Below are 16,501 nucleotides of genomic sequence, written 5' to 3'. Positions count from 1 at the left end.
GTGGGCCAACACCAGTCTCTCAAATGACTTCATGACCACAGACGTCAGGGCGACAGGTCTGTAGTCATTAAGTCCTGTGATTTTGGGTTTCTTTGGGACAGGGATGATGGTGGAGTGTTTGTAGCAGCGATATGCATCCTTTAATGTTGTGTAGCACTGATCCAGTATATTTCTGTCTCTGGTGGGGCATGTAATGTGCTGTCTGTTTTTTGGCAGTTCACGGGTGAGATTGGCTCTGTTAAAATCACAGAGAATAATAATAATTAAGTCCGGGTATTGTTGTTCCATGTCCGTGGTCTGATCAGCTAGCTGTTGCAGCACTGCACTCACACATGCTTGTGGAGGAATATAAACACTCACCAGAATAAATTAGGAAAACCCCCATGATGAGTAGAAAGGCTTACAGTTGATAAAGAGCGCTTCCAAATGAGGACAGCACATTTTCTTTAATATTGTTACATCTGTACACCAACTTTTATTGATGTAAATGCATGTTCCACTGCCTCTCATTTTCCTCGTTAACCCCGCAATGCGATGCGCTCTGAACAGCTGAAAGCCCGGCAGATGTAACATGCTGTCCGGAATGGCTTCACTCAGCCAGGTTTCTGTGAAGCACATGGCAGCAGAGATTGAAAAGTCCTTGTTTGTATGGGTGAGGAGATGAAGTTCATCTGTTTTGTCAGAAAGAGAGTGGAGATTCACTAGATGAATACACGGCAGCGCTGTTCGAAAGCCATGCTAACGCAGCTTGTGTCTCATTGCACGCCTGAACAACACAGCTGCGCCTTTGACTAAAATGTCCAGCAAAACGTCAGAATAGCCAAAAACCGGGAAAAGACTGTCTGGTATGTGCTGCCAAATGTTCAGAAGTTCATCCCTGGTAAAACTGATTGGAAAAGAATTACTAAACACAGGACAAACTAACAAAAAAGAATAAAAGAATTGGAAAGCTCCACACCGAGGCTGCCATCCATGGCGCCATCTTGAATAACTCGTTACTATGGAAACGCAATCCACTGAGGGTAAACCACCCCTGAACGGACCCGTGAAGAGGGACAGTATACACTGGTTACAGTATGACAAAACTCAGACAAAGATTTACCAACAGATGCAGCTGTACAAACAGCATGTTACAAGGCAGTAAATATAAACTGAGCCTAGCCGCCCCTCATGAGAATGGGACTCACCAGATGAAGTCGCGGCAGTGCGAGCAGTATGTGGGCTGTCTCAGGTAGGTGGCCATGAACTTGTGTCCATTGACTTGATGCACTCTCCTCCGGACCGCCCCCTGCCTCTTCCTGGGCCGCATGCGTTCACGAAATACTCGCTCCTCATTCTCACAGCTTCCTGCTGTAAAACACACAAAAAACAATGTGGCCATTCTGCAACGAAAGTTTAGAGTTTTGTGGCTAAATTAGAGTTTTGCGGCTTTTAATCCATGTCTATAAGCTTTAAGGTCATCGATATAGTGATATTTTAGTCAGAAGAGAGAGACTGCAGATTTTAAATGCAAATATCTGCTGAAAGTGAATTTTGTTAACATTTAGAAAAACACTAGCATATTAATGACCTAAAAGCTAATACACTGTACTAAAATGAACAAAACTTTAATTTTGATTTCATGGGGTCTTTAATAACCAACAGCATTTTTTTTATGAATGTACCTGGTTTCAGAACAACTTAAAAGGCACAGCCTCTGAAGTAGGGCTACGTAATATGCGCAAAAATACAGAATTATCACAATATTCGTTTTTTTTCATACCAATTGATATGCGCAGCTGTTATTAATCCACAACATTGCTGCATAAAGGACACTATCGTTCATTTTCGTTGAAGATATTCAAACATACAGTGTTATTATAATAGGTAAATGGCATAAAGAAATAAAATATTAAAAAACATTCATTTAACAACTCTAATATTTAAAAGATTGTTTCCCTTTCCTTGTAATTATGGATGAAAGACGTTACGAGCAACATCTCTTTTAAAGAGAAAATAAGGCTTTGACATCATATGTTTACACTTGTGCTTGTCATCTAACTGAAGACATGACAATGTTTCCAGTTAGGGAACATAGTGAGCAACGGTGCTCCCTGGTTTTTACGGTGCATTGTGGGATTTTTTAGGGAGCGAACATTTCAATGCACTGGAACAATTTTGCGATTGAGACAGCTCTAGAAATGTCCGACTCCCCGATCAGTGCCCTGACTATTGAACTAGGGAGCTGATTGAGACGCACCCTTTCATGTGACGCTTCACACTACAGTTCAGTAGGTGGCGGTAATGCACCATAAGCTGGACTGCCAACCCCCAATAAACATCACATGTAGAAAAAATACTTTCTCGCTTGTGTCAACAAGTTAGCGGATGTGACAGCGCTTTGGTTCATGAAGAACATTTAACTAAATAGTACATAAAAAAACAGCAATGGTGTTAATGTCAGAGTTACTTTTGTGTTCAGTCATTAGCTGTATTGCATTATTAGTGCTGTCTTGTTCGATAAACAACGCTATCATATTAGGATAGCTAGTTAGCTAGCGCCTATCTAGCTTAATTACTAGTTTAAATGACAAAAGGGCTTTTTAGCTGCTAACCAGTTAATACTTCCTAACTGGCTGATTTCATGACTGTGACACAGTTAGCTATTTGTCTGAATAACTTTGCCGAACTGCTTGCGTTTTTAGTTATACATACTTGATCCGATCGTCTAGATGTAAAGCATAGGCTAAATATTAAAATTACTCAAATAAATCCTCGATATCGATGATAAACGTTTTTTACGATAAATATAGATATCATTTTATCACCCAGCCCTAGTCCGAAGGCAGTGGGTGCAGCTTTTGGGTGCAGTCAAAGTGTGGTGGACATTAGCAAAACAGCAAACATTGCTTATATGACCAGAAGGCACTAAATGCACCATAATCTTCCCCTCTGCCAAAGCTCAAAAATCTCACTTGAGCTTGTGTTCAATTTAAAAATGGTGCCTTAAGCCCAAACTTCAGTTTTGACGCAAAGGCTTAGTGGCTCAATTATGAGTGTTGCCACCTTGTGAACTCACTAATTAAAGCAAAAACTTCCAGGCGCATGTGCATTCTGCATGTTCACAGTACACGTGATAAGAAAAAATTGCTCAGTGCTCGAGCACTCTGCTGATGATGAGATTTGCGTCACGCGTCCTGTTTGCATACGTGTCTAGTGGTGAACCTGCAGCAAACCTTTTATGACAATGAAAAGTTTGACACAAAGCTAATTTGCAAATGAAAATAAATGGGGTTTAATAACAAAGTTTGGGAGGAGCTTGTTAATTTAATCCAACCAATTTCATTGCCAGAGTAAGCATATATAAACAGCTGCTTACCTCCATGGCAGCGACGATTCTTCTAGCATTCGGCCCTGCCCATTGCCCACGAACAGACCCATGCAAGTGACTCTGATCATTGGATACTACTTTGCTGCAAGCATTCGCCTTCATCGGAACAGCTCTTCCATCTAAATCATCTAGTTTTTCAACAGAAGTTGCCGCAGCAGCTCATTTGTTTTTTACAGCATTGACGGCTACCACTTTAAATTCTACTTTTACTCTATCTTTCTTCCTAATCTCTATTAGCCGAAGCAGATTATTGCATGAAGCTGCTTCCACAAACTGGCTGCTTCGGCGCTGTATACATGTGAAACAGCTCCCTATGACTGTTTGTATGTTCTCTTATCCAAACTTTCCACCCAGAGCAGTTGGTTATGTGAAGTTGCTTCCGCGAACAGGCGCTGCTCTGGCTTCATGCCACTTGAGCTCTATTACAGCTTTATTCGAACGCAAGAGAAACAAAGATTAATTATTTAACTCAATCATCAACCAACGCTGCCCAGCATTTCAGTCTGGTTCTCCCACACAGCTGATTCCCGTCAACCTCATTACCTTGCCGCACAGCTCATTTAGGGAGTGCTCCATTCAGCAATTCCGTTTCTTCCAACAGGGCTATCACGGTTGTTCTCCCTTCAAAGTGCACTTTGGAGTGTGATTTATTTCATTTGGAACACAGGGGCAAACATGCAATAACCAAACTCCTTCCAAACGAGCGCTACTCTAATTACAACATCTATTCAAATCAACACAGACAATTTGGCACAAGCTCGCTGCCACGCCGCACCCGCTCTGACCATGCTACAGCCAAAGACTGTGTGGCTACAGATCACTACAGCTATACCCAGCCTCTATCTAAACAGACACGAGCTGTATTCAGCTCCGCAAGAGGCAGATTGCGTGCCGCATCCAACTAATTCATAATCATTCTGAAAACGTGTCTCGCCTCCTAGCAGCATTCGAGCTTGCCTCGCAGTCCCGATAAACATGAAGCAAGTGCTTCTACAAACGTCTACTCATCTAGACCATAACATGACTTTTTCTCCTCCCACCCAGGACAAACACTCACGCAGGTAAATCAATAACTTAAACACACACAGTAAAAGGGATAGTTCAGACAAAAATGGAAACTTTGTCATCATTTACTCACCATCATGTCATTTAAATTATTTTCTTTCTTTCATAAAACACAAACAGAGATGTTAGACAGAATGTCCCTCCAGGGACAGCAAGCCAAACTTATTTACACTATCCTTACTACAGGATTACATTAACTTGTGAACTACTGAAATGGGGTTTCATAACAAAGTTCGGGAGGAGCTTGTTAATTTAATACGACCAATCTCATTGCCAGAGTAAGCATATATAAACAGCTGGTTACCTCCATGGCGGCAACGATTCTTCCAGCATCCCTCCATCTACCCCATCTACTCCATCCTCTCATCAATAACTCTACAAGTCCCAGGGGGTATTCGAGCTCAGGTCTGATTTTTTTATTTGATCTGATTTGATTTGACAAGTTTTACTTTCAAAAAATTGTACAACAATGATATACATACATCCCATACAATTCACAAAAACTGTCGAGGATAAAAACAAACACAATAAAGTCAAAAGCTTATTTCCATTGTGGTCCTCGGTTTAATTAAAAAAGATGGAGGCATGTACTTAGGTGAGATTGCAAAATACCCTATTTACAACGTATTAAAACTACAATTAATTTTCAATTGACTTTTAAAATACAGACAAGCCAGAGTTTAACAGTCCACTCATTTACAATCAAACCTTCAAAAACTAAAAAAGCCATCTTCTAACCTCTATTTTAAAACTTCTCACATTTTTTATACTCTACAAAGACTCTGGTAGTTTATTCCAGACAACTGCACTAGAGTATAAAAAGGTATTTTTCCCCATCAAACTTTTGAACCTGCATCGGTAGATATTATAATAACTATCCCTTGAACCACATGTATGCCGGTCTTTTACCATGTCAGTGTAGTTATCCAGATAACTTGGCACCAAATGATTTAAGATTTTATGGGTAATACCCAATTTTAAGAAATGCACTCTTTTCTCTACTGTCAAAAAAACATGATCTATAAAATGCTTACTACTTAAATGAGTATGGGGATGCATTTTTATTATTACTCTTGTTTTGTTTTTTTGAGCTTTTTGAAAAAATCTTTTGTTCTTTGAGAAATGCTACTAAACCAGAATACTGCTGCATAATCAAAATGAGGCTGTATCAATGCACCTGCAAGCAACTTTAAAGTTTGAACATCAAGTACCTCTGCTTTCCTAGCTAAAAATGTAATTCTGTTACAGATTTTTTTAAAGCATTACCTGCCATAACTTCCCCTGTTAAATTATTATCTAAATGACATCCTAAATAGTTTACAACATTTTTTGATTCAATTAAAGTATCTCCAAACCTAACACGAAAATCAGCTTCTTTCTTTAACTTGCCTCTGGAGCCAAATAAAATGGCCTCAGTTTTTCCCATATGTAAGGAAAGTTTGTTACCCAAAAATCAACTGGACACCCTTTGTAATTCTAAACTAATTTTATCCTCAATGACACCTTTGCTCTCATGAGATACCAAAATTGCTGCATCATCTGCATATAAAAAAAGATTTTCAGAACATGCTAATTTTAAGTCATTAATATATATATATATATATATAAGAAAAAATAAAGGACCTAATATGCTCCCTTGTGGCACTCCATAGGTAAGAGATAATGAGCTAGAAAGTTTACCATTAATATCCACACTTTGACTTCTATTTTAAAAATAGGACTGAGTCCACCAAATTGCTTTATCATTAAAACCTATTGCTTTTAATTTATAAAACAGAATGGCATGGTCCACAGTATCAAAGGCCTTCTGAAAATCTAGCATAACCATACTACATAATTTACCCTTATCAACCCCTTTTCTAATCATATCCGTCTAATACATTAAACAAGTCTCAGTAGAATGTAAAGGTCTAAATCCCGATTGTAACTCATTAAAATATATTATGACTAATAATATATTTTTCTATCTGATCATAAATTATTCTTTCCATTACTTTTGATATCACACATAATACAGATACTGGTCTATAATTAAAAATATCTAGATTACTACCTTTTTTTAAAAAGTGGAATAACTCTAGCACTTTTTAACTCATCGACAGATTTATTATGTAAGATACCATTGGTGAAATAATTTCTGCAGAATCCTTAAGAAATTTTGCTGGGATATTGTCCAACCCTGTTGCTTTATTTATTTTATGCTCACTAAGATATCTAAAAATTTCATTTTCACTAACTTTATTTAACATAAAAGAATCTTGAACGATTCCACATTGAGCATAGAACGCCTGCACCATTTTTTCATTATATATATCAGGTTGCACAGGAAGTTGTTTTACTAATTTATTGGCCACAGATGTAAAATGGCAATTAAAAAACTCTGCTATGTCTAGCTGCTTTGAAACCAGTTTTCCTTCAACCTTAAGGTGTATTCCAACAGATGTATTTTTTGCAATCTCGGAATAGCCTATTTTTTATTTATTTTTTTAGCCTCCTCCATAGCTTTTATGGTTCCTGTTTATTCTCTGCTATCTTGTCACTAAAAAAAAAATGTTTTTTAGCTTCTTTTATCTTATCTCTCACTTCATTTCTTCTAACTTTGTACTGTTCAAAACTGGACTCTTCCATATCCTTTTTAAACTTTTTAAAACTAGCATCTCTTAATTTAATTAACTTTAGAATATCTTCTGTTATCCATGGATCTGTTCTTTGTTTAATTCTTATTTTTTTGAAAGGTGCTACTTTATCTAAAACTTTACAATAAATACCTTTAAAATAATCGCTTTATCTACGTCATCACATCTCAACACACATGACCAATCGGCCTTACTCAGGGCACCAGTAAATATCTCAGGACTATAATTTCTTAGCGATCTCATTGCTATAGTTTTATGACAATTAAATTTATTTCTCTGCACTTTTCTGGATAAATATATTAAACCATGATCACTAATACCACATTCCAAAACACCACTAATCTCTATCTTAGTCATATCTGATACTAATATTAAATCAATAATCGTCTGAGTTTTGAGAGTAATTCTGGTTGGCTCAGTAATGATCTGTTTCAATGCAAATAAATCACAAAAATACTTGAATGATTTGTACATTGCTGAATCCTTTTTCATCATGTCCGTATTCAGATCCCCAAGAATTATAACCTCTGCTTCGATAAGCTTTGTGCAGTCCTTTAAAGTTACTTCCAAAAGCTCAATGTCACAATTAACACAGGCTTACTTTTGAGAAGAAGAATGTCCAGGCATACTGCTTCAGTAGATGCTTGCTCCAAGTCCTTTCTAACATTAAACACCACATCTGATTTAATATATACACAAACTCCACCTCCATTGCGATTTCGATCTTTTCTTACCAGGCAATTCTTTTCAATTTCTATTTCTGGATCAAAGATCGAACCATCCAGCCATGTTTCACTACAGCAAAGAACTGAGAACTTATACACAGTACATAGCTGTCGTATCTCTTCTATCTTTGGAAGTAGGCTCCTGACATTTAAATGTGCAATTTGTAGGCCCTTCAGAGCACTCACGACGTTAAAGTCACTAACCTTGCTTCCCGGGCTTACTCTAATAGAGTTATCCAGGCACCTTGACTTCATCCCATCCTTATACCTTGAGGCACACCCCGACTCCTCGATCGTAGAGCAAACATCAAACTATTCATATTCCTCGTGACACACAAGCTCTCTGGATTCTCCACGTACTTGACTTGTTTCCTCCAGGTCAAGTCTCGAGCCTCGAGACCTCATTACATTAACTTGCAACTACTGAATGAGTGCAGAATTTGTGGCAAGTTTGTGGCAACTCTAGATTTTTTGTACGGGGACAGGCTCAATGTCATAGACAGCAAATGCCATTGGTTCTCACGTCACATGACCAAACAAAATGTAGAAAATTGAAATATAGGTAGCCACAAATTAGACTTTCTTTTCACCCAAATGTATCATATGGCTGACTAAGTTATAAGGACTATTTTATGGTGATTTAATGGTTCTTTTTTTAATCCGTTTTGGAGCTTGGCAGCATGCAGTAAATCACTGTTCACTTTTGTTGTACACAAAAGAGCAGCTTACACATTCTGTCTAACATCTCCATTTGTGTTTTATGAAAGAAAGAAAATAATTTAAATGACATGATGGTGAGTAAATGATGACAAAGTTTTCATTTTTGTCTGAACTATCCCTTTTACTGTGTGTGTTTAAGTGTTTATGTGATTTAAGTGGCCATGCACTGGCAATGATAGATAGACCGAGGGGGCATAACTGTGACATAGGCAACATATTGAAGAGCTGTCAGACAATCTCACTAAGCAAGCAAACAAGGCCACAGGGGAGGAGCTAGTCAAGTCATTAATTTTTATTTGTATAGCGCTTTTCACAACACACATTGTTTCAAAGCAGCTTTACAGAAAATCATGCATTAACAGAAAATGAAACTGTAATATCTATAAAGTCTTAGAGTCATCATTGTTTGATTAAATATGATTGTAAATTGTGTATAAAAATAAATAATTAAATAATTATATAATAATTGTATTTAGAACCCCAGTGAGCAAGCTGAAGGCGACTGTGGCAAGGAACACAAAACTCCATCAGATGTTGGTTAATGTAGAAAAATAACCATGGGAGAAACCAGGCTCACTGTGGGGGCCAGTTACCCTCTGGCTAAACAGCATGAATATAATGTCAATATTAGTTATTTATGTGCAGTGCAAGTCATGGTTTAAAATTAGCAAACTAAGTAAGTGTTAAGGGCCAGTGTTTAAACAAAGATTTTGTATGAACTGTACAAATAATGATGAGCTACTCTCGGTTCTTTTCTATATCTTATTCTCCTTTTCTCTGTTTTTTGTTGTCTCTGTGGGGAGTGAGAACAGTGATCACTCCTGAATATTCCCTCATGTCCATGCATCCATCTGCTGCAATCACACTTCTTACCCATGAGTGAGAGAGAGAGAAGGAGAGAGAAAAAATAGAAAGGCTGGGCTCTGAGTAACAAAATGACATTACAAGTTGTGCCAAACTGGCGAACCGACTGTCATCTCCTGATATTAATAAAGCCACTGTTTATATGATTTGAAAGCTCCTGCATTTTACCAACCAAGAAACAAAGAGCGCAGGCAGCACTGCGGCAAACGCCAAAACCTTCTATACCAGCAGTAATCGAGAGGGAAGATCTGATGCAGGAGAATATACAGTACCTCATCCTTTCAGATTAAACAAACATTTCAAGCTCAATGAAAGAAAGTGATTAATTAACAAAATTAAATAAAAACCAGAGATGGGCTGAGAACAAAATACAGTACCACAAGCCTCAGTTATGATCTTGAGTTGAGACAGCACAGAAACAGATTTAAGATGGACTGGTTGAAGTTTTGATCCAACATGATCACACAGTAAGTCGGTTCCAGTACTCTAGGATCAGTCACATACCGACACACAGACAAAAAACATCTCTAATCAGACATTTTGTATCAGCTCCAGTGTGTTTTCCTTCCCTGTGGAGTGACCAGAAGTACGTTGTGTCAGCAGTGTGGGAGACCCAAGATTGGATACTGGTAATCGTGTTCACATAATCAGTGATGAGCGTGATTTGGAGGTTCATTTTTTTTTTCTAACATTACATTTTTACTCCACTGATGGTTAGGTTTGGGTTTGGGTTGGGGGTTCAGTTTATAAAATATGCATTGCTCTTCACTGTGTTACAGCCTGTACAGATGAAAAAATTAGCTTCACAACTCCCTTTTGGCGCCCCTCCATGTACATCACACCCCGGAAAATGGAGCTGACACAAGCCCATACGCCCAACAACACTTACCGCTTTGGCCACTGGGGGCAGTGTTTTGCATTTCGGTAAGCACAGACCAAAAAGTCAACCTACTGTTTCCAATTTCACGATGGATGATCATTATCAGAAATATATATATATATATATATATATATTGTATGTATATGTATATATAATATATATATATATATATATATACCGATCAGCCACAACATTAAAACAACCTGCCTAATATTGTGTAGGTCCCCCTCATGCTGCCAAAACTGCGCCAAGCCACATCTAAGAATAGCATTCTGAGACGCTATTCTTCTCACCACAATTGTGGTGTCCATATGACAAAAATTAAGTTATGGGCAAACACAATTTATTGCCAACAGAAATTATGTTCACACTTGAGTCCTCTTAAAAAGAATCAAACTAATTAAACAAAAAATACAGTGAAACAAACAGGGGGAAAATAAACATCCAGATCAAATTCATATTGCACATGCTCCTGTTTTTGTCCTCTTAAGACCACTGATAGGGTCTCAGCACACTTTTCTTCATTATTTTTTTTGGAACCTAATAATAAAATATTAAAGTTAAGAAGTAATGGAAATATTTTTTTTATCATATATTTTAATATATTTAATATATTATATATTTTATAATTTTTATGACAATATTAACAATGAAAATGATCAGGCCTATTATTATTATAAAACGGAACTATATTTCTGTAATTGCATGTGGCATTGCTATGCAGGCCAGCTTTTATTTTGGCAGAAAACTGAAAGAAGACCTTTGAGCTTCTGTTTGTAGTTGAGTTGACAATGGCCTAATAATTCAGTGAAATGCTCTAATCCACTCTTCTGTCCAAAAAAACACGGTGATATAGGGTTACTTTAGAATTGAATAGTAACTTTTAGTTGCCAAGTATATACGGAATTACACAAATGTGCAATTAGTGAATCTAGAGCGCTGTAAATAGAACATGCTCAAGACTGCTTCTCTGAGCACGAGGGAATTTGTACGTATCAAGCACAGAACCGCCCTGAAAACACAGTACTGTGAGCTTCACGCATGCTTTGAGTATGTGTAATACACAACAGATAACAAAGCTATGCGAGCAGCATGTGCAGACTATTTATTTATTTAATTAAATCGCAGCTCTAGCGGTTTGACTATCACACTAGGTCATATTGCGATTTCAATTTTATTAAATTTTATTATATTCACTATCATTTTGCATTGTTTGGCCAAGCAGAATCATCTCTCAGTGAAATATCACGTTTATAGTGATGATCACTTCAAATTACCTCTGTATCTTCTTGGTACTCTTATGTGATGTACTCAGCAATGGGTCAAAGGTCAATTCTGACATCATCAAAGCAGAAGATCAGTTTGGTTTTTCCTGAATTTTGCATATATTTTAGCTATGTAACCTGATTCCATTTGGTGTACAAGTAGATGGTCATATTTACATAACTGTAGCATGACTGTAAGCATTTAACTTTCAGGTATGCTGTATGAAATTTCATGCACACGCATGTACACAACAACAGATGTGACATGCAATGTGGATTACATAACTGGGGTGGCAATGCACAAAGCCTGACATGACTGGTGATAACCTTAACATCAAACAAAAAACACAAAGACAAACACGCATTTCCTTTGAAGAAAATATCTATGAATGTCCTTCACCATTTAACCCTCATGTTCTGCTTTTTGAGAATAACTTTAGACCCCACTTACAGAGACCCCAATAATGTATATGTAAAAAATAATAGAGGTAATTTTGAATTTTGAACGAATTAGTAATAATAATTTCGAAATGTTCCTCACCAATTATTTTAATACTGTATGTTCCTCTGACCCAGATATCATTGAAGCTTTAACTCTGTTTTACCACAAAGTAAGTATGCACTTTTCAGAAATGTGGCTGCTATCCAAAAAACCAACACTATTTCTGTTTGGGGTCGATATGATCCCAGCAAAAAACATTACAGAAAAATAAAATAAATCACATCCAAATAAACAACTGGAAGGAGTGAACTTCTACAATGTGTACACCAATCAGAGAATCTCAGCATGTAAGAACTCGCTGCATTTATTCATGTTTTACATACTGTATATCTCTGAGATTTATCTGAAATAAAACATTTTTAATGGAGGACATGTGATTCAGGAATAAATTTAGTTTCTAATTGTATCTTTTTAAGATAAGTAAAAGTATTTTAAGTATTTAAGTAAACACTTCAATGTTAAGTAGGTTTTTCAAGCTTTAAAAATGACCCTGAAGTCTCTCAAACCCCAAACAGAGCAGGAGGGTTAAACCATCTCTAGTGAGCTTGTCTCTAAATAATGAGGACTGGATACAGTATACTTTATGTCCTGTTCTAATCGCCATCTAAGGACAATGGACCAGTGGCGTCTGTCTAGTCTCACTAATACCACAGAAGTGAGTCTGTCTCATCTGTATCACTCACATCCTCCTCTCAGCTGCCTGAAATGAGAGAGAGAGAGAGAAAGAAAGACACAGATGCAGTAGTGCATACTGCATATCTCAGTATAGCTGGCCATTTACTAGCTCTCACTCATTAACACACTCAGTGAGGGTGATAAGAACCTGCCACACATTTCCAAACCATAGTCTACTGGGAAAATACAGTAGCAGATTTAAGATTTAAGATAACATGAAATCAAAATATACCTTATTTACTTCCTTAATGAATGTGCCTGGACTAATTGTGTATGTTTAATTAGTGCATGTTATTCTACTGTACGTATTAGGGCTATTCAATTCTGGTCATGGAGGTCCTGCAAAGTTTAGGTCTAACCCTAATCAACATTTAATTCATGACCTTATCTTTACCCCCTCGCCCCACATAGCAACTCGCCTAGCAGCAGACAACAGCTGCCTATTAACAGGTGTAGCCATGCCTAAGAGGGTGTTGTGCCCTCTACTTCTATAATGGAATACAACAAGGCAAATTAACTACATTATCAATCACATGAATGTTTCCGAGCTGCCACATTAACTCTATCTCTCTCATTCTCTTACACCCTATTCTTATTTTAGATATCCAACAAACCCAAATCTCTTCAGTCTTTTAAGAAACACACTGATTTCCAACCACAACCAGAGCAGAGCTCATCCTGGATGGACACATCATGTTCCCAAGCATCTATTTCACAGCACTTAAGAGCATGCAGGGTAGCACACCCAGTCCAATTAAAATGTGTTCAGAGCTGCAACATCTACCACCATTTGTTTTAGTGGTCAACCAATAGTTTTTTTCAATGACTGATGCCAAAATATTGAGAGCAGGATGATTGATGGCAGCTATTATGCAAATTTATCAAATGGATATTTTCGACTTAAAATTCTGATTGGATAAGATGCATTTAAAGCCCATAATAAGGAAATTTTGATATGTTGCTTGGCAACTGAAAACTTTTAGGATAATAAATAGACTACTTGATGCATGAATTGTTTGTTACAATTATTATTAATAATATATTATTAGTAACAATTTCCTGAACATAATTTTATTATTGCTGTTATCACTGTGTCATAAAGCAATAAACCAAAAGTGGTTGTGCTTTATGCAGAGAACACCCCTTCCCTATCTGTCACTCACTCGTCATTGTGTCGATGTAGTGACACTAGGGGTCACTCTTGGGAGCCCCAAACATCTCTGCTTTTTTGAAAAAAGGCCAATGAGAATTGGCGAGTGGAATTTGCATGCCACTCCCCCGGACATACGGGTATAAAAGGAGCTGGTATGCAACCACTCATTCGGTTCTATTCATTGAAGCTGAATTCATCCGCGAAGTTCATTCACCTCATCTGCTGGATTCTACGGCACATTTCAGGGGCTTCTCCCCCTCTGCACCCGTGGAGTGCAGAGAATGCCCCTGGGCGCTTCGGCAGAAACAACTAAAAGAGTATATTCTAAAAAAAAGAGTATATTTTCTTTCTAGAACAGCGGCACACACGGATGCCTTTCTGTCTGTGTGTTATTCCTGGTTGCGGTCGATATCGCTCAGCTTCTGATGGCCACGATCGCTGTCTTACGTGTCTGGGCGCTGCCCACGCGGAGACATCATTCGTGGATGGGTCTTGTCCTCACTGCGAGAACATGACCATGGCAACGTTGCGGTCACGGCTTGCATTCTTAAGAAAGCAAGCCACCCCAGTGGCTCCCCACCTCGGTCCTTCTACCTACGGGTATGAAGCCATGCCGGTTTGTACAGGGGGCGATTTGGGGACCTCAATGGGACCACCTCCGCCGGGTATCCCCCCACGGACCTCCTATTCCCCAGCACGCTCGCTTGCTCCGTTCGGGCGCTCAGACGAGATTGCCGGCTCATCTCAGGGCGAGTTTGACATCTCGTTCGGAGCCCGGGAAGAAGATGAATTATTGAGTGCAGCATCGGAGAGCGGACTCGTCCAGTCGGACGCAGAGGCTTCGACTGGGCTTTCTCCTTCAGGAGTGGTCGCCCAGTCCCAGGCCGACGCGGAAATGATGGACATGCTTTCCCGGGCGGCCGCGAGTGTCGGGCTAGAGTGGAACCCTCCGCCCACCACTGAACCCTCGTGACTCGACGATTGGTTCCTGGGCTCAGGGCACCGCCCATGGCCCTGCCCCGCCCCGCCCCGCCCCCGTTCCTTTCTTCCCGGAAGTGCATGAGGAGCTGACAAGGTCATGGGAGGCACCTTTTACTGCCCGGTCCCGGTCTTTCCGCTCTTGCTACCCTCGATGGCGGAGCGGACAGGGGGTATTCGGTGATCCCCCAGGTGGATAAGGCGCTCGCGGTACACTTGTGTCTGCAGAGCGCCGCCACCTGGCATGGGCGCCGAAACTCCCATCCAGGGCCTGTAGGTTTATGTCGTCCCTGACGGCTAGAGCCTACGGTGCCACTGGACAAGCCGCCTCCGCCCTGCACGCCATGGCTCTCCTGCAAGTACACCAAGCCAAGGCAATAAAAGAACTGCACGAGGGTAGTTCTGACCCAGGATTGACGCAGGAACTGCGCTCGACGAACTATCTCGCTCTCTGGGCGATGAAGGTCATGGCGCGGTCTCTCGGGCAGGTGATGTCCACCCTGGTGGTCCAGGAGTGCCACCTTTGGCTCATCTTGGTTGAGATGCACGACAAGGCACAGTTCCTTGACACCCCAATCTCCCAGGTTGGCCTATTCGGCGACACCGTCGAGGACTTTGCCCAGCAGTTCTCGGCGTTGAAGCAGCAGACAGAGGCCAGAGGCTCAAGACCCCGCACCCTGTCTGCTCATCACCAAGGGTGTCCTCCTGCAACACTGGCTCCGCCGCAGCCCGCCCTTGTGGCCCGGCCCCGGTATGGAGCTCAGCACAGGAAGCAGACGCCACCCGTCTCACGGCCGGCCGCCAAGAACCCGAGGAAGGCTTCGAAGCGCCCCTGAGATGGGCGACCCAGGGGCAAGGAGACCCGCTCCGGAGATGGTGAGCAGATCACTCCATCCCCCGGTGGAGGGCCAGGAGGAGAATCTTTTGTTTCATTTTCATTTAATTTCGCCACATGTCCAAGAGGCTGCGGTACCCAAAAATTCAACAAAAGAGTGGTTTTCTTGTTCCCTGGGTCACATGTTCAGTGTGCACGGCCGTCGTCACGACCACCGTCCACCGTCCCATCTTTGCAGGTATGGCGCCCCAGCGGTGGTCCACCCGCCCCTGTGCGCCCAGCTGTGGCACAAACACGCCCACACGGGATTGGGTCCGGTGGACTACGGGGGCGAGACTCCTCCTCCCCCTCCTCGGCCAATCTTATGGTGGGCGGTAGGAGCCAGGTAAGTGCTTCGATGTCCCTGGACTCGAATCCCTTCAACGTGGCACCTCGAGCTCTGCACCGCCACGAGGCCCCACCCACTGGTACGTCCGTCGTGATCATTCCCTTGGTCCCCCTTGCCCGGAGTTTGGACGTGTGGCTCGCGCTTTCCAACCTGTCGCGGTGGCTGACCCGGACCATCCGACTCGGCTACGCGATTCAGTTCGCCATGCGCCCACCCAGGTTCAGCGGCGTCCACTTCACCTCAGTGAAGGGCAAGAATGCCTCTACCTTGCGTGCGGACGCCCACTTCCCTTAGCTGGGTCAGGGAGGACGAGGAGCAGATCATCCTAGTAGCACCCTATTGGCCCACCCAGACATGGTTCTTGGATCTCACACTCCTCGTGACAGCCCCCCCCCCGGCGAATTCCCCTGAAGAAGGACCTTCTTTCTCAGGGAAGGGGCACCAT

The 16,501-nt window shown here is 40.7% G+C and overlaps 1 protein-coding gene across 1 annotated transcript in view; it reads right to left on the bottom strand.

Annotated features, from left to right (window-relative positions):
• prkceb (protein kinase C, epsilon b) overlaps positions 1-16,501 on the bottom strand; it is a 222,967-nt gene that overhangs the window by 126,405 nt on the left and 80,061 nt on the right. The window contains exon 3 of the mRNA XM_051651187.1: positions 1,188-1,350. Within this exon, the coding sequence (XP_051507147.1) occupies positions 1,188-1,350 (163 nt within the window). The remainder of the gene's footprint in view (positions 1-1,187; positions 1,351-16,501) is intronic.

Source organism: Myxocyprinus asiaticus, chromosome 23, assembly GCF_019703515.2.
Source record: "Myxocyprinus asiaticus isolate MX2 ecotype Aquarium Trade chromosome 23, UBuf_Myxa_2, whole genome shotgun sequence".
Taxonomy (NCBI): Eukaryota; Metazoa; Chordata; class Actinopteri; order Cypriniformes; family Catostomidae; genus Myxocyprinus; species Myxocyprinus asiaticus.
The sequence above is the reverse complement of the archived record's forward strand: the minus strand, read 5'-3'. Positions and strand labels throughout refer to the sequence as shown.